The 12,928-nt window shown below is 41.4% G+C and overlaps 2 protein-coding genes across 2 annotated transcripts; both read left to right on the top strand.

Annotated features, from left to right (window-relative positions):
- The first annotated feature begins 4,786 nt into the window (after positions 1-4,786).
- On the top strand, positions 4,787-5,752 carry LOC139284860 (olfactory receptor 2A14-like). The gene has a single exon (XM_070905198.1). The coding sequence runs from the start codon at positions 4,787-4,789 to the stop codon at positions 5,750-5,752; it is 966 nt and encodes a 321-aa protein (XP_070761299.1).
- A 3,768-nt stretch (positions 5,753-9,520) lies between these two features.
- On the top strand, positions 9,521-10,435 carry LOC139285381 (olfactory receptor 11A1-like). The gene has a single exon (XM_070905945.1). The coding sequence runs from the start codon at positions 9,521-9,523 to the stop codon at positions 10,433-10,435; it is 915 nt and encodes a 304-aa protein (XP_070762046.1).
- Positions 10,436-12,928: the final 2,493 nt, after the last annotated feature.

Genomic DNA, 12,928 nt, shown 5'->3' with positions numbered 1-12,928 from the left:
ACAGCTGTCACCATCTCTGTTGTGTACGGTTACCGTGGTTACAGCTGTCTCCATCTCTGTTGTGTACGGTTACCGTGGTTACAGCTGTCTCCATCTCTGTTGTGTACGGTTACCGTGGTTACAGCTGTCACCATCTCTGTTGTGTGGCAGAGCTGCAGAGCAGCTGATCATTCAGAAGCTGATTCACTGTCTGTGTTTATCTCGAGAGGAGAAGCTGAACGTGTTGATATTTCTTGATTTTTCCAGATCCAGATGTTTGACTGTTGACATCCTGAACTGACTCGTTCCTTCTGCTTTGACAGCAACATGAAAGACTAGAAGTAACATTAGCGTTACATCCACAGCACCTGCTAAAGTTACGTTAGCTTAGCTTTTTATAAATGTTGCCGTGCTGCTGCATGTTTTCATGCCTCAGCTGTTTTGTTGTTTTTGTTCTTCGTCCGTTACTGTAACTCATAACCTCGCATCAGTGGCAACGACGTGAGTCTGGAGTCGTGTCACATAACGCATGTTATTGCAGACTTGACATAAAGACGAAGAGCGCTTCATGGTTGAACCCCAGCCTGTCAGTGAATCTTTAGTGAACACTGGAGTGTGAGGATTTCACATTAACAAGCTGTAGAAAAGTGTCAGCTTCACCTGTTGAAGAGGAAACGGTCGCAAACGCTGTGAGTTGTCCAAACCGCCCCTGCCTTTTCTGATTATTAGAGATTATTTTTAGAGAATTGCAATTTAAATCATAATATTGGTCAGAAAAATCAAAACATGACATCAGCCGGAGCCGCTGGTAGAAATATACAGTAAATGTGCCTAAAACACAAGCAGGAGCTAAAAGAGGCTAAAAGCTGCAGAAGTGGAGAGAATTCTTGGGTTCACAACTATGAGCAACGTCTTCAACATCACACATCTGACATGGAAACACTGATCACTGGAGCTGCTGACAAGCAATCTAAAGCAATGCTCATACATACAAACTTTTGCACAAGCTAACTTTGTTCTCATCTGTAACTAATGTAGAAGTAATCTCAAAGGCCAGTCCTCCGGTCCGCCGGTCCTCCGGTGAGATCACCTCAGCTCATTAATGTAGTCCCTCAGGTCAAAGGTCATTTCAGCCTGTCAACATGTCTGTCCCTGAGGCATCTTCACATTAGACACAGTTTCCAATAATTCCCTCTGAAGCTAATTACAGTCAGAGGTGTTAACCAGTGAGACCAATCAGCCTGAGCAGACTTCACTACTGGTTTCACTGGTCCACAGAGGGCTGAGGACCATAATGACCTCCCCTCAGACCGCTGTGTGACAGCACACCTCAGGATGGACACACACATTGGAAAAAATTAGTTTCACTGGTCAGTAAATGTTGGAATAAACTGTAACATCCAGAGGACACGAGGAGCCGTCACTGGGGGGGCGAAGGGGGTGATGTTCTTAGTTTTCTCAGGTTCAGCAGTCATGAAATGTAAATGCTGTAACATTCTGAGCCCTTAGACTTTTTTGTTTTGGCATTTCTGCCTGTATTGGACAGCTGATAGGACAGAGGCAGACAGAGGGAGAGAGAGGGAATCAAACTGGTCTACGTCTGTACCCATAGAACCTGGGGTTGGGACCATTTTAGGCTTTTTGAATACGGTCTTAGTCCTTGACAAACCATTGCTATTGGAATAAGGGTTAAAGCTGAAACCAACAAAGAACAGACAAAGCACACATAGCAGCTGTTTACACCAACATGTGTTCGTCTTGTCAGTCACTCTTTGTGTTTCCTTATATTATAAGTGTCCCTTCTAAAGGGAAAGAAACACAGAGAACTTCTTCAGAGTGAGGTGGATCTTAATGAGACCAGCGAGCCGTGACTAAGAAACCTACTTCTCCGACTGTCAACTGAACCAGACCGGAACAGACTCTGTCCATCAATGTAGTTCAACAAGCTGCAAGTTGTCAGCGCCCCCACCTGACCCGTCCACAGTCCACAAGCACCAAATACACCTGGTACACTGTTTAGATTTAGACTAACGGCCACCAGCGGCCACCTATTTCTGTTTCATGTGCATGTCTCTCAGAGTTGATGGTAAATGTAGTCGATTGAGGCGATAATGTCCTCAGTGCTGGATCGACAGAGAGAGCCGAGTTCTTCTGGAACAAGAAAGTTTTTACTTTGAGGTGTGCTGGAGACCTTCTTCAGGAACCCGATGATAAACTGGAGAAGACAACCAAGACCAGCAGGGCAGAGAGCGCAGATGACCCCCTGATGAGTATTTTTGTCACCTAACACTATGTTTTTGCCAACACATTAATAGCTATAGGCTAGCATGCTACTCCCACAGGCTGGGGCGATGTTGGACTAATGTTGTAATATTGAGGGAGAATCAGGAGAAACATTGAGCCTCATTTGAAGCAAACTAAATCATGAGAGCAGTAGGTTGGATGCCGGGAACTGTATCTTCATGATCTCTTTTGTGAAACTTTATACTGTAGCTTTGTTGTTGTATGGAAGCCCGTTCTGCTGTGTGTGTGTGTGTGTGTGTGTGTGTGTGTGTGATGCTGCTGTATGTAAATTTACTCGATAGAAATGTACGGTGGCCAACAAGGGCAAACGCACTACAACGGCCCAAAACATTTATAGAATTAATAGAAACATGCTGCAGCTTCAGAAAAACATATAAAACCCGGAACCAAAACATTAACAGCAAACGTTGCTGCTAATACAGACACAAAGTCAAAAACACACAAACCCTGAAAAGAAATGCAACAGAAAAACACTGCACATCCAGTCAACACAACGGAAGTGCTCCGGCCTCTAGGGGCAGCACCGAGTAGACGAAAGCCAAATGTGAAAAAAAAAGTACGAACCTTCATACAGGCGCATCTCAGTGAATTAGAATATTGATGAAAAGTTTGTTTATTTCAGTAATTCAATTCAAAAAGTGAAACTCATATTATATAGATTCATTACACACAGAGTGATATATTTCAAGCCTTTATTTCTTTTAATTTTGATGATTATGGCTTACAGGTAATGAAAACCCAAAATTCAGTATCTCAGAAAATTAGAATATTGTGAAAAAGTTCAATATTGTAGACTCACAGTGTCACACTCGAATCAGCTAATTAACTCAAAACACCTGCAAAGGTTTCCTGAGCCTTTAAATGGTCTCAGTCTGGTTCAGTAGGCTACACAATCATGGGGAAGACTGCGGACTTGACAGTGTCATTGACACCCTCCACAAGGAGGGTAAGCCACAAAAGGTCATTGCTAAAGAAGCTGGCTGTTCACAGAGTGCTGTATCCAAGCATATTCATAGAAAGTTGAGTGGAAGGAAAAAGTGTGGTAGAAAAAGGTGCACAAGCAACAGGGATAACCGCAGCCTTGAGAGGATTGTGAAGCAAAGGCCATTCAAGAATTTGGGGGAGATTCACAAGGAGTGGACTGAGGCTGGAGTCAGTGCATCAAGAGCCACCACGTATCCAGGACATGGGCTACAACTGTCGCATTCCTCAAGCCACTCCTGAACCAGAGACAACGTCAGAAGCGTCTTACCTGGGCTAAGGAGAAAAAGAACTGGACTGCTGCTCAGTGGTCCAAAGTCCTCGTTTCAGATGAAGGTAAATTTTGCATTTAATTTGGAAATCAAGGTCCCAGAATCTGGAGGAAGAGTGGAGAGGCACAGAATCCAAGTTGCTTGAAGTCCAGTGTGAAGTTTCCACATTCAGTGATGATTTGGGGAGCCATGTCATCTGCTGGTGTTGGTCCACTGTGTTTTATCAAGTCCAAAGACAACGCAGTCATCTACCAGGACATTTCAGAGCACTTCATGCTTCCTTCTGCTGACGAGCTTTATGAAGATGCTGATTTCATTTTCCAGCAGGACTTGGCACCTGCCCACACTGCCAAAAGTACCAATACCTGGTTTAATGACCATGGTATTACTGTGCTTGATTGGCCAGCAAACTGGCCTGACCTGAACCCCATAGAGAATCTATTGTCAAGAAGAAGACGAGAGACACCAGACCCAACAATGCAGACGAGCTGAAGGCCGCTATCAAAGCAACCTGGGCTTCCATAACACCTCAGCAGTGCCACAGGCTGATCGCCTCCATGCCACGCCGCATTGATGCAGTAATTCATGCAAAAGGAGCCCCGACCGAGTATTGAGTGCATATACATGAACATACTTTTCAGTAGGCTGACATTTCTGTATTAAAAATCCGTTTTTTTATTGGTCTTATGTAATATTCTAATTTTCTGAGATACTGAATTTTGGGTTTTCATTAGCTGTAAGCCATCATCATCAGAATTAAAAGAAATAAAGGCTTGAAATATTTCACTCTGTGTGTAATGAATCTATATAATATATGAGTTTCACTGTTTGAATTGAATTACTGAAATAAATAATATATATATAATTCACTGAGATGCGCCTGTATGTCGCCTCTTTACTCCATTTTTCTTCCTGATTCAAAAACAACCCCCCCCCGTAAAACATCAAACCGTACTCTAATTAAGCAGCGTCACATTACACTTTTGAAAGTCGCCATTGAAATGAAGACGAGTGCGCGCTGCTAACGATGCCTCCGGCCCGGCCTGCTGGGACGTGGCTCCTCTGAAAGGTATAAAACAGCAGATTGTGAGCGAAGACGACAGCAGGGAGTTTAATGGCTGGGTAAGTTTAGGCTGCATGTGATACTATATATTTAAACAAACTAATGATTAATCTATTTATTATTAAGTGATGAAAACAAACTTTTTCAGTAATTGCACACTTTGTAGTTTGTAGTTGTTCAAACAAGAATGATGCTGAATTCAACTTCATCAACTTTGTCTTATTTCACTCTTGGAGCTTATATGCATGTTGGAAGTTTGAGATACTTCTGTTTCATGATAACTGCGTTGCTTTACATTGTTATTGTTATTGCCAACACGTCTCTCATTGTGCTTATCTGCATGAACAGAAGCTTACATGAACCTATGTACCTGTTTCTGTGCAGCCTGTTTGTAAATGAGCTGTATGGTAGTACAGGGTTTTTCCCATTCCTTCTGGTTCAGATCCTCTCCGACGTTCACACTGTCTCTGCTCCCATTTGCTTCCTGCAGATTTTCTGCTTGTATACATATGCTCACGTACAATTTTGTACCTTAGCCATCATGTCTTATGACAGATATCTTGCTATCTGTTGTCCTCTACAATACAACACACGTATGACGTTTAACAAGGCGGTTATCTTTATCATTATGGTATGGTTGTACTCTTTTGTAAAATTTCTAATTACTTTGTCCTTAACCATCCGTTTGACACTGTGTGGAAACATCATAAACAGTTTGTATTGTCATAACTACCTAGTTGTTAAGTTGGCGTGTTCTGACATCAACGTGAATAACATTTATGGACTTGTTGGTATTGTTGTCACCATTTTAGTCCCTCTGCTTCCAATTCTTTTCTCTTACATGAAGATTCTCAACGTTTGTTTCTCTGGTTCCAAACAGACCAGACAGAAGGCTGTCAGTACTTGTATGCCTCACCTCGTGTCTCTGTTGAATTTCTCTTTTGGCTGCTGCTTTGAAATACTTCAGAGCAGGTTTGATATGACCGGTGTACCCAGCATGCTGCGCATCATTCTGTCTCTGTATTTTCTCATCATACAACCGCTTCTGAATCCTATCATGTATGGACTGCAAATGTCCAAAATACGAAAAACATATAAACACCTGTTCTGTAATAAAATGTTGAGTGGTCACAGAAGTTCGATGTTGACATAAAAGGTATCAGTAAATCATTCACTGTCTTTATATATGGCTGACATGAACAGTGACTGTGGACGGAGCTGAAATAATGTTGGAGCAACAAAAAACAAACAACAATAATGGAAAGTTAACACGAGTATTCATAGTGGTGATTATAGTCCATGAGCCCAGAGACATGTAGAGCAGAGCACACATCACAGGCCCCCTGCTGGGCCCCCTGCTGGGCCCCCTGCTGGACCCCCTGCAGTTTGCCTCCCGGACACACAGGTCAGTGGATGATGCAGTCAACATGGGACTGCACTAAATCCTGCAACACCTCGACTCCCCAGGAATATATTTAAGGATCCCGTTTGTGGACTTCAGCTCGGCATCCCAGAAGTCCTCCACTCCCAACTCACCCAGCTCACTGTTCCAGCCCCCAACTGTCAGTGGATCACAACTTCCTGACTGACAGGAGGCTAGGGAACATCACATCCAGCACCCGGACAATCAGCACTGGTTAAGTGGATAAGTGCTCTCAACACTGGTCTTCTCCCTTCCCACCAACGACTGCACCTCAGGAGACCCAGACGGGAGGTCTGGCCCTCTGGTGCGGTCAGAACAACCTGGAGCTTAACATGCTCCTACTGTGGAGAAGACAGTGGACTTCGGGAGGAGCCCCCCAGCACTGCCCCCCATCACCATATGTCTGCTGCGGAAACCTGCAGGTGTCTTGATCCACTATCTCCCAGGATCTAAAGTGGGTCTCCATCGTCCGTCCTTTGCAGAACACTTGCCGTGTATTTAGACTTTGTATGTTGTTGGTCATCTTGTCTTTAAGTACTGACAGTTTGTACAGTTTGTTTATGTCCATCATCTGTCGTCCTCGTTTTCAGCCGTTTGTCTGTTTCGTCCAAACAAACAACTGATTCTGAAAACAGCAAAAACCTTCGACAAAATGAAGACAATGTGTTAATCTTGACAATGTAAATATAAATGGTTTAAAAGCAGAATTCAATGTTAACTTTATAAAGTTAAAGTGACAAAACAACTCGTCCAGCATTGCAGCAGATCATCTAGCTGCTCATCATAAAACACTTCTGAATCCTATCATGCGTGGACTGCAAATGTCCAAAATACAAACAGCGTATAAACAGCTGTTTTGTTATAAAATGCCGACTGGTCACAGTCTGTGAAACGCTCATCAGTTCAATGTTCCAGAAAAAATTCAATGTTCAATGTTCCAAAAAAAAAGAAAAAAAGAAAATTGGAAAAGTGAATTCCATTTTCTAAAATGTCATTTTAAGTTTGTCAGTTGTTGAACGTTTAATTAAGATTTTAGAGTCGTTTTCTAATTTTCTATTTGTGGAATGTTGGATAGAAAAATGGAACATTTGAAAATCTGAGAGGTTTTATTTCTGTGTCTTGGCAGATGAACCATATGATCGTACCGCAGATTAACCAAGTGGTTATTATCGTAGCCCTGACCTGACCCGAAGGAGTCCCAAACCGTGACTCTTAACCTAACCAAACCTGAACCCTGCAGGTCTTCAAAAGTCTTAAAAAAGGCATTGGATTTAGTTTTCTCAAAGAACAGAGAGCTGGGCGGAAAGTTTTATCACAAAAAAAAAAAGTTTCATTTCAGTCGATATCCATGATTATTCAGCGCTGAGCTAACCGCGACGCTTCACATCTAAACCTGAGAAAACAGAGGCAGCACGTTCTGTGGAGCAGTAATCAAGGACAAGTGTTCCTGTTCACACATCTATGATAATCCTTCATTGATCACTTCAACTATTTATATTCACTGGAGTCAAACATACGTATCATCAATATGGTGATCGAGTGACTGGTTGGAGGAGGCAAACGGCCGGTGACTCAGAATCAGAATCAGAATCAGAAACTGTTTATTGCCAAGTAACATACATTACAAGGAATTTGCTGTGGTCTGAAGGTGCTATTGTTTTGACAACAAATATGTAGAATATAAAAGCTAAAATAAGAATAAGAATAAAAATAAAAATAAGATAAGATAAATAACAACAGTGCAGTGACCAAAATAAGGTAAAGTGTCCAGATAAAGTGTCCAGTAGGGGGTGGGTGCGTTAATGTAACGCAGGGGGGACAGGGGTGATGTACGTTAATATAACGTATAACTTGTGTTTGTGTTGGGGGGGGGGGGGGGGGGGGGGGGGGTCTTCCTAAAGTCAACAACCATCTCCACTGTCTTTGAAGCGTTAAGCTCCAGGTTGTTGCTGTTGCACCAGGTCACCAGATGGTCAATCTCCCACCTGTAGGCAGACTCATCCTCACCAGAGATGAGTCCGATGAGGGTGGTGTCGTCTGCGAACTTCAGGAGCTTGACGGACTGGTGACTGGAGGTGCAGCTGTTGGTGTACAGGGAGAAGAGTAGAGGAGAAAGAACACGGCCTTGAGGGGAGCCGGTGTCTGAGACGTGTTTCCCCAGCTTCACATGCTGCTTCCTGTCAGACAGGAAATCTGTGATCCACCTGCAGGTGGGGTCAGGCACGTTCAGCTGGGAGAGCTTGTCCTGAAGAAGAGCCGGGACGATTGTGTTGAAGGCATAGCTGAAGTCCACAAACAGGATCCTGGCATCCTGTGGAGTCCAGGTGCTGGAGGATGAAGTGTAGAGCCAGGTTGACGGCGTCGTCTACAGACCTGTTGGCTCTGTAGGCGAACTGCAGGGGGTCCAGCAGAGGGTCAGTGATGGATTTGAGGTGGGACAGGACCAGGCGTTCAAATGATTTCATGACCACAGAGGTCAGGGCGACGGGTCTGTAGTCATTTAATCCTGTGGGCCCTGGTTTTTTGGGGACGGGGATGATGGTGGAGGCCTTGAAGCAGGCTGGCACGTGGCATGTCTCCAGTGAGGTGATGTCCGTGAACACCGGAGACAGCTGATCGAGTTATTGACCTATTTTAAATAAAGACCAGGAGAAAAAGGTTGAATTGACCCACTTTACTTTAGATTGAATCTGTCCTTTCTTTCTCACTCACTCTCCACCTGTTTCTGGTGTCGTGTCACATCGCCGGTACATAGCTCGTGTTATCGCCCAGGCCTATTACAAGGTATTACAGAAACTTAATGTGATGAACAAAAGTCTTGTCTATTGTTACAAAAATGTATATAAATGTACTAAATAAATAATTGTAGACCTTATTGTCCCTACTGGTTTTCTGTCATTCTTTGACCAGTATGACCATGAAAAGGCTATTAAATTACACTCTATGTGGTATTAAGGAATTCTTGATACTTGACTCTTGATAAACCCTGCAGAAACCCTTTTAACCAGAGCGTTGTCAGATCATTCAGGAGATTTCTTTTCCAACAGTTTTGAAGACACAGAAACGTCCTGCTGATCCGAAAACCCTGTCTGTTACAAACAGTGTAGTCTGGCATTTAATCTTGAGGACTTGTTGCACTAACCATGTCCAGATTTGTGGAGTTTGAGCTTGCAAAGAGTATATAAAGCCACAGATGTTGCTGCAGCTGGCAGTTAGAGGTGACTGCAGCAGGCGACAACACATTTCATCTACAGATTGAAAGGCCCTGAGAGGGAGGCCAGTGAACTGTGAGTTTGGGCTGCTTGTGAGATTTTCTACCCTTTTCTTCCCTTTTGATCATTTTCAAGGAAAAGCTGGTGGTTACTGAGGAGCCAGTGTCAAGCTCAAGAAATATTACAATGTCACTGTTTTTCAAAATGATGTCTGAAGCCAACAGCTAATTTATTGTAAAAAATGAGAAGCAAACGTATATTAATAATTTCATACCTTTAAAGAACGATGTTTAATTCAACTTTGTCTTATTTCATTCTTGGAGCTTATATGCATGTTGGAAGTTTGAGATACTTCTATTTCATGATAACTGCGTTGCTTTACATTGTTATTGTTATTGCCAACACGTCTCTCATTGTGGTTATCTGCATGAACAGAAGCTTACATGAACCTATGTACCTGTTTCTGTGCAGCCTGTTTGTAAATGAGCTGTATGGTAGTACAGGGTTGTTCCCATTCCTTCTGGTTCAGATCCTCTCCGACGTTCACACTGTCTCTGCTCCCTTTTGCTTCCTGCAGATTTTCTGCTTGTATTCTTATGCAAATATAGAATTATGTACCTTAGCCATCATGTCTTATGACAGATATCTTGCTATCTGTTGTCCTCTACAATACAACACACGTATGACGTTTAACAAGGCGGTTATCTTTATCATTGTGGTATGGTTGTACTCTTTTGTCAGATGTGTCATTAATATATTCCTGAACATCCGTTTGACACTGTGTGGAAACAGCATAAACAGTTTGTATTGCCGTAACTACCTAGTTGTTAAGTTGGCGTGTTCTGATACTCAAGTGAATAACATCCATGGATTGTTTGGTGTTGTTCTCTCTATTTTAGTCCCTCTGCTTCCAATTATTTTCTCTTACATGAAGATTCTCAAAATTTGTTTTGCTGGTTCCAAACAGACCAGACAGAAGGCTGTCAGTACTTGTATGCCTCACCTTGCTTCCCTCCTGAACTTTTCTTTTGGGTGTGTCTTTGAAATACTTCAGAGCAGATTTGATATGAGCAGTTTACCCAGTGTGCTGCGAGTCACTCTATCACTGTATTTTGTGATTCTACAACCTCTTTTAAATCCTATCATGTATGGAATGCAAATGTCCAAACTACGAAATACATGTAAACATCTCTTATTGTAAAATGTTGACTGCTTGCAGAGATCCGATGTTGCCATAAAGTAAATTCTATATGATATCTTAACAACACAAAATGTAAACGCTCCTCACTGTGTCTCTGTCACTGGATGACATGCCATGTGGTTTATTGAAAGAAAATTCAAGTAATGAATTTGAACAAAATATGGCAGATGTTACCCTGATACAACACAGGATTCAGTGGGAAATTATGACTTATTAAAATTGCACTTTATTCAATAAATGATAAGATGGTCAGTGAGTTGTTCTGTGAGAGCCTGTGTATGTGTGAGTACTATCTAAATATCTACACAAAGCAACACACACACCTCTAATAAAAGGCTGAGAATATCAACTTTAAAAATATGATCAAATAAAGTGCATTTATTTGTTAAGATCTGTCATTCTCAGAAAAATTAACCATTCTGAAAAAGGTTTAATCACAAAGTCGTTATGTCACATTGTACAAGCTGGTGTCTCTATAATTACAGGGCAACGATGGGGTACTATGGTGATTAAACTCATAATCATCACAGGTAATATCATGACAATAGCAACCTTTTTCTTAAGGGACCCCTATTTTACCATTGTATATACACTGACGACCCCCACCGCCCCCCACCCACATACAATTACTAAAAAGGAGAAAAAGCAGCCTACTCCTTTATGTATATTTCATTATATCCTTATACAAAAAACAATAACACCACAGAACAATGAACTGTACAATGAACCTAAATGGTGAATTTATATACCTGCAGGAGGTTTGTGTAAAACCGGCAATGTGTATAAAATAGTGAACAGACTACTTCCTGTGGATATTGCAATGAATCCAACGATATTTCCTTATATTTTTAGGAACTCAATTCTATGACTGTATTATGATTTTCTATTAATTTCACTACCATACCCACGTTTTAATAGTCCAAGCAGCTTTATAAGAAATAAATACAGATATAAACGTCTAAAATAACTCTTGGATTTTGTTGTCTTCTTCACAGAAATTAATCAAATGCATATACAGTGCTTAACAAATTTATTAGACAACCACCCAGTGTAAGGTGTTTGCCACCGCTGCCCTATATTAACAGCATTGTTGATTACCAAAATATTTTTTATGTTTCTGTAATGGTTAATCCACCAGTATGTGCAAGCTCTTTAATCAAAATTATATCTTTAATGCTAAAATATAATTATTGTTGTTATCCATGAATTTTCAAATTTACTGTTTTACAAAAAAAGTAGAAAAAAATAGTAAAGCACATTATTATTTTTTGATTGAGATGCCAAATTACAGTTATTTACTTGCATTCCTGAACAGAAAAATGTGTTTTAGTGGTTTTATGTTATTCTTGATTAATTTCTGACTTCTCAGAGAATTCCAGTGTGCTGGCTCAAATTTAGGTATAAAAACGTGAATTCAGTTTGAAATTCCTCACTCCTGTTCAAAATGGTGAAGCGGAACTCACTGAGAAAGAAAGAGTCCGAATTAAAGCACTTCATGATGCTGGATGGTCTGAGACAAATAGAGCAAGACATAAAGTGTTCTCACAGTGTGGTCAAGTATGCCTTGGACTCGATTGCAGAGATCGTAGTTACAAAATGCGTCGGAAGAGGCCGAAAACGAAAGCTAACTGAAGCAGATGTCAGGCACCTCAAGATTTTAAGTACTGGAGACAGAAGGAAGACCACTGCTGATCTTCAGGCAGAGATTAATGCTTCTAGATCAGAATCTGAGAAAGTCTCCAGAATGACCATAAGCAGACGACTGAAGGAACAAGGCTTAAAGGGAAGAATAGCTGCTAAGAAGCCATTATTCAGAATCAGAATCAGAATCAGAAATACTTTATTGATCCCCGGGGGGAAATTGTACAGTACCGGTGCTCCCATTCAAGAGTAGAAAGTAGCATAATTTAGAGCTAAAGTTTGTACAAAATTTAAAAATAAGAAATAGAAAATACAAAATATACACATTTACAGTATTTAAGTGAAATGAGGTGAAATGAAAAATGAAATGAAAATACAAAATATACACATTTACAGTATTTAAGTGAAATGAGGTAAAAATATATACAATAACAATGTATATGTATGTATGTGTTGCACTAAAGTGTGTGACTATATATGTATTGCACTTAAACATTTTGAATAAATAGTGAGGTGGTGTATGAACAGGTGTGGTAGATACAGATACGGATTTCCAGTCTCTTCCTGAGTGTCTGACACTCAGAGAGAGGAGTTAAACAGTCTGATGGCCACAGGCAGGAATGATTTCCTGTGTCGCTCAGTTGTGCATTTGGGAGGAATGAGTCTCCCACTGAAGGTGCTCTTGTGTCCGACCAGTATGTCATGGAGAGGATGTGAAACATTGTCCAAGATGCCCCGCAGCTTAGACAGCATCCTCCTCTCTGACACCACCGTCAGAGAGTCCAGCTCCACCCCCACAACGTCACTGGCCTTGCGGATCAGTTTGTTTAGTCTGTTGGAGTCCGCCACCCT

This window comes from Enoplosus armatus, chromosome 5, assembly GCF_043641665.1.
Source record: "Enoplosus armatus isolate fEnoArm2 chromosome 5, fEnoArm2.hap1, whole genome shotgun sequence".
In the NCBI taxonomy this organism is placed as follows: domain Eukaryota; kingdom Metazoa; phylum Chordata; class Actinopteri; order Centrarchiformes; family Enoplosidae; genus Enoplosus; species Enoplosus armatus.
This window is presented reverse-complemented; position numbering and strand designations above follow the sequence as displayed.

Excerpts from the sequence above, each read along its gene's own strand:
- LOC139284860 (XM_070905198.1), top strand. The coding sequence starts at position 4,787 with ATGATGCTGAATTCAACTTCATCAACTTTGTCTTATTTCACTCTTGGA.
- LOC139285381 (XM_070905945.1), top strand. The coding sequence starts at position 9,521 with ATGTTTAATTCAACTTTGTCTTATTTCATTCTTGGAGCTTATATGCAT.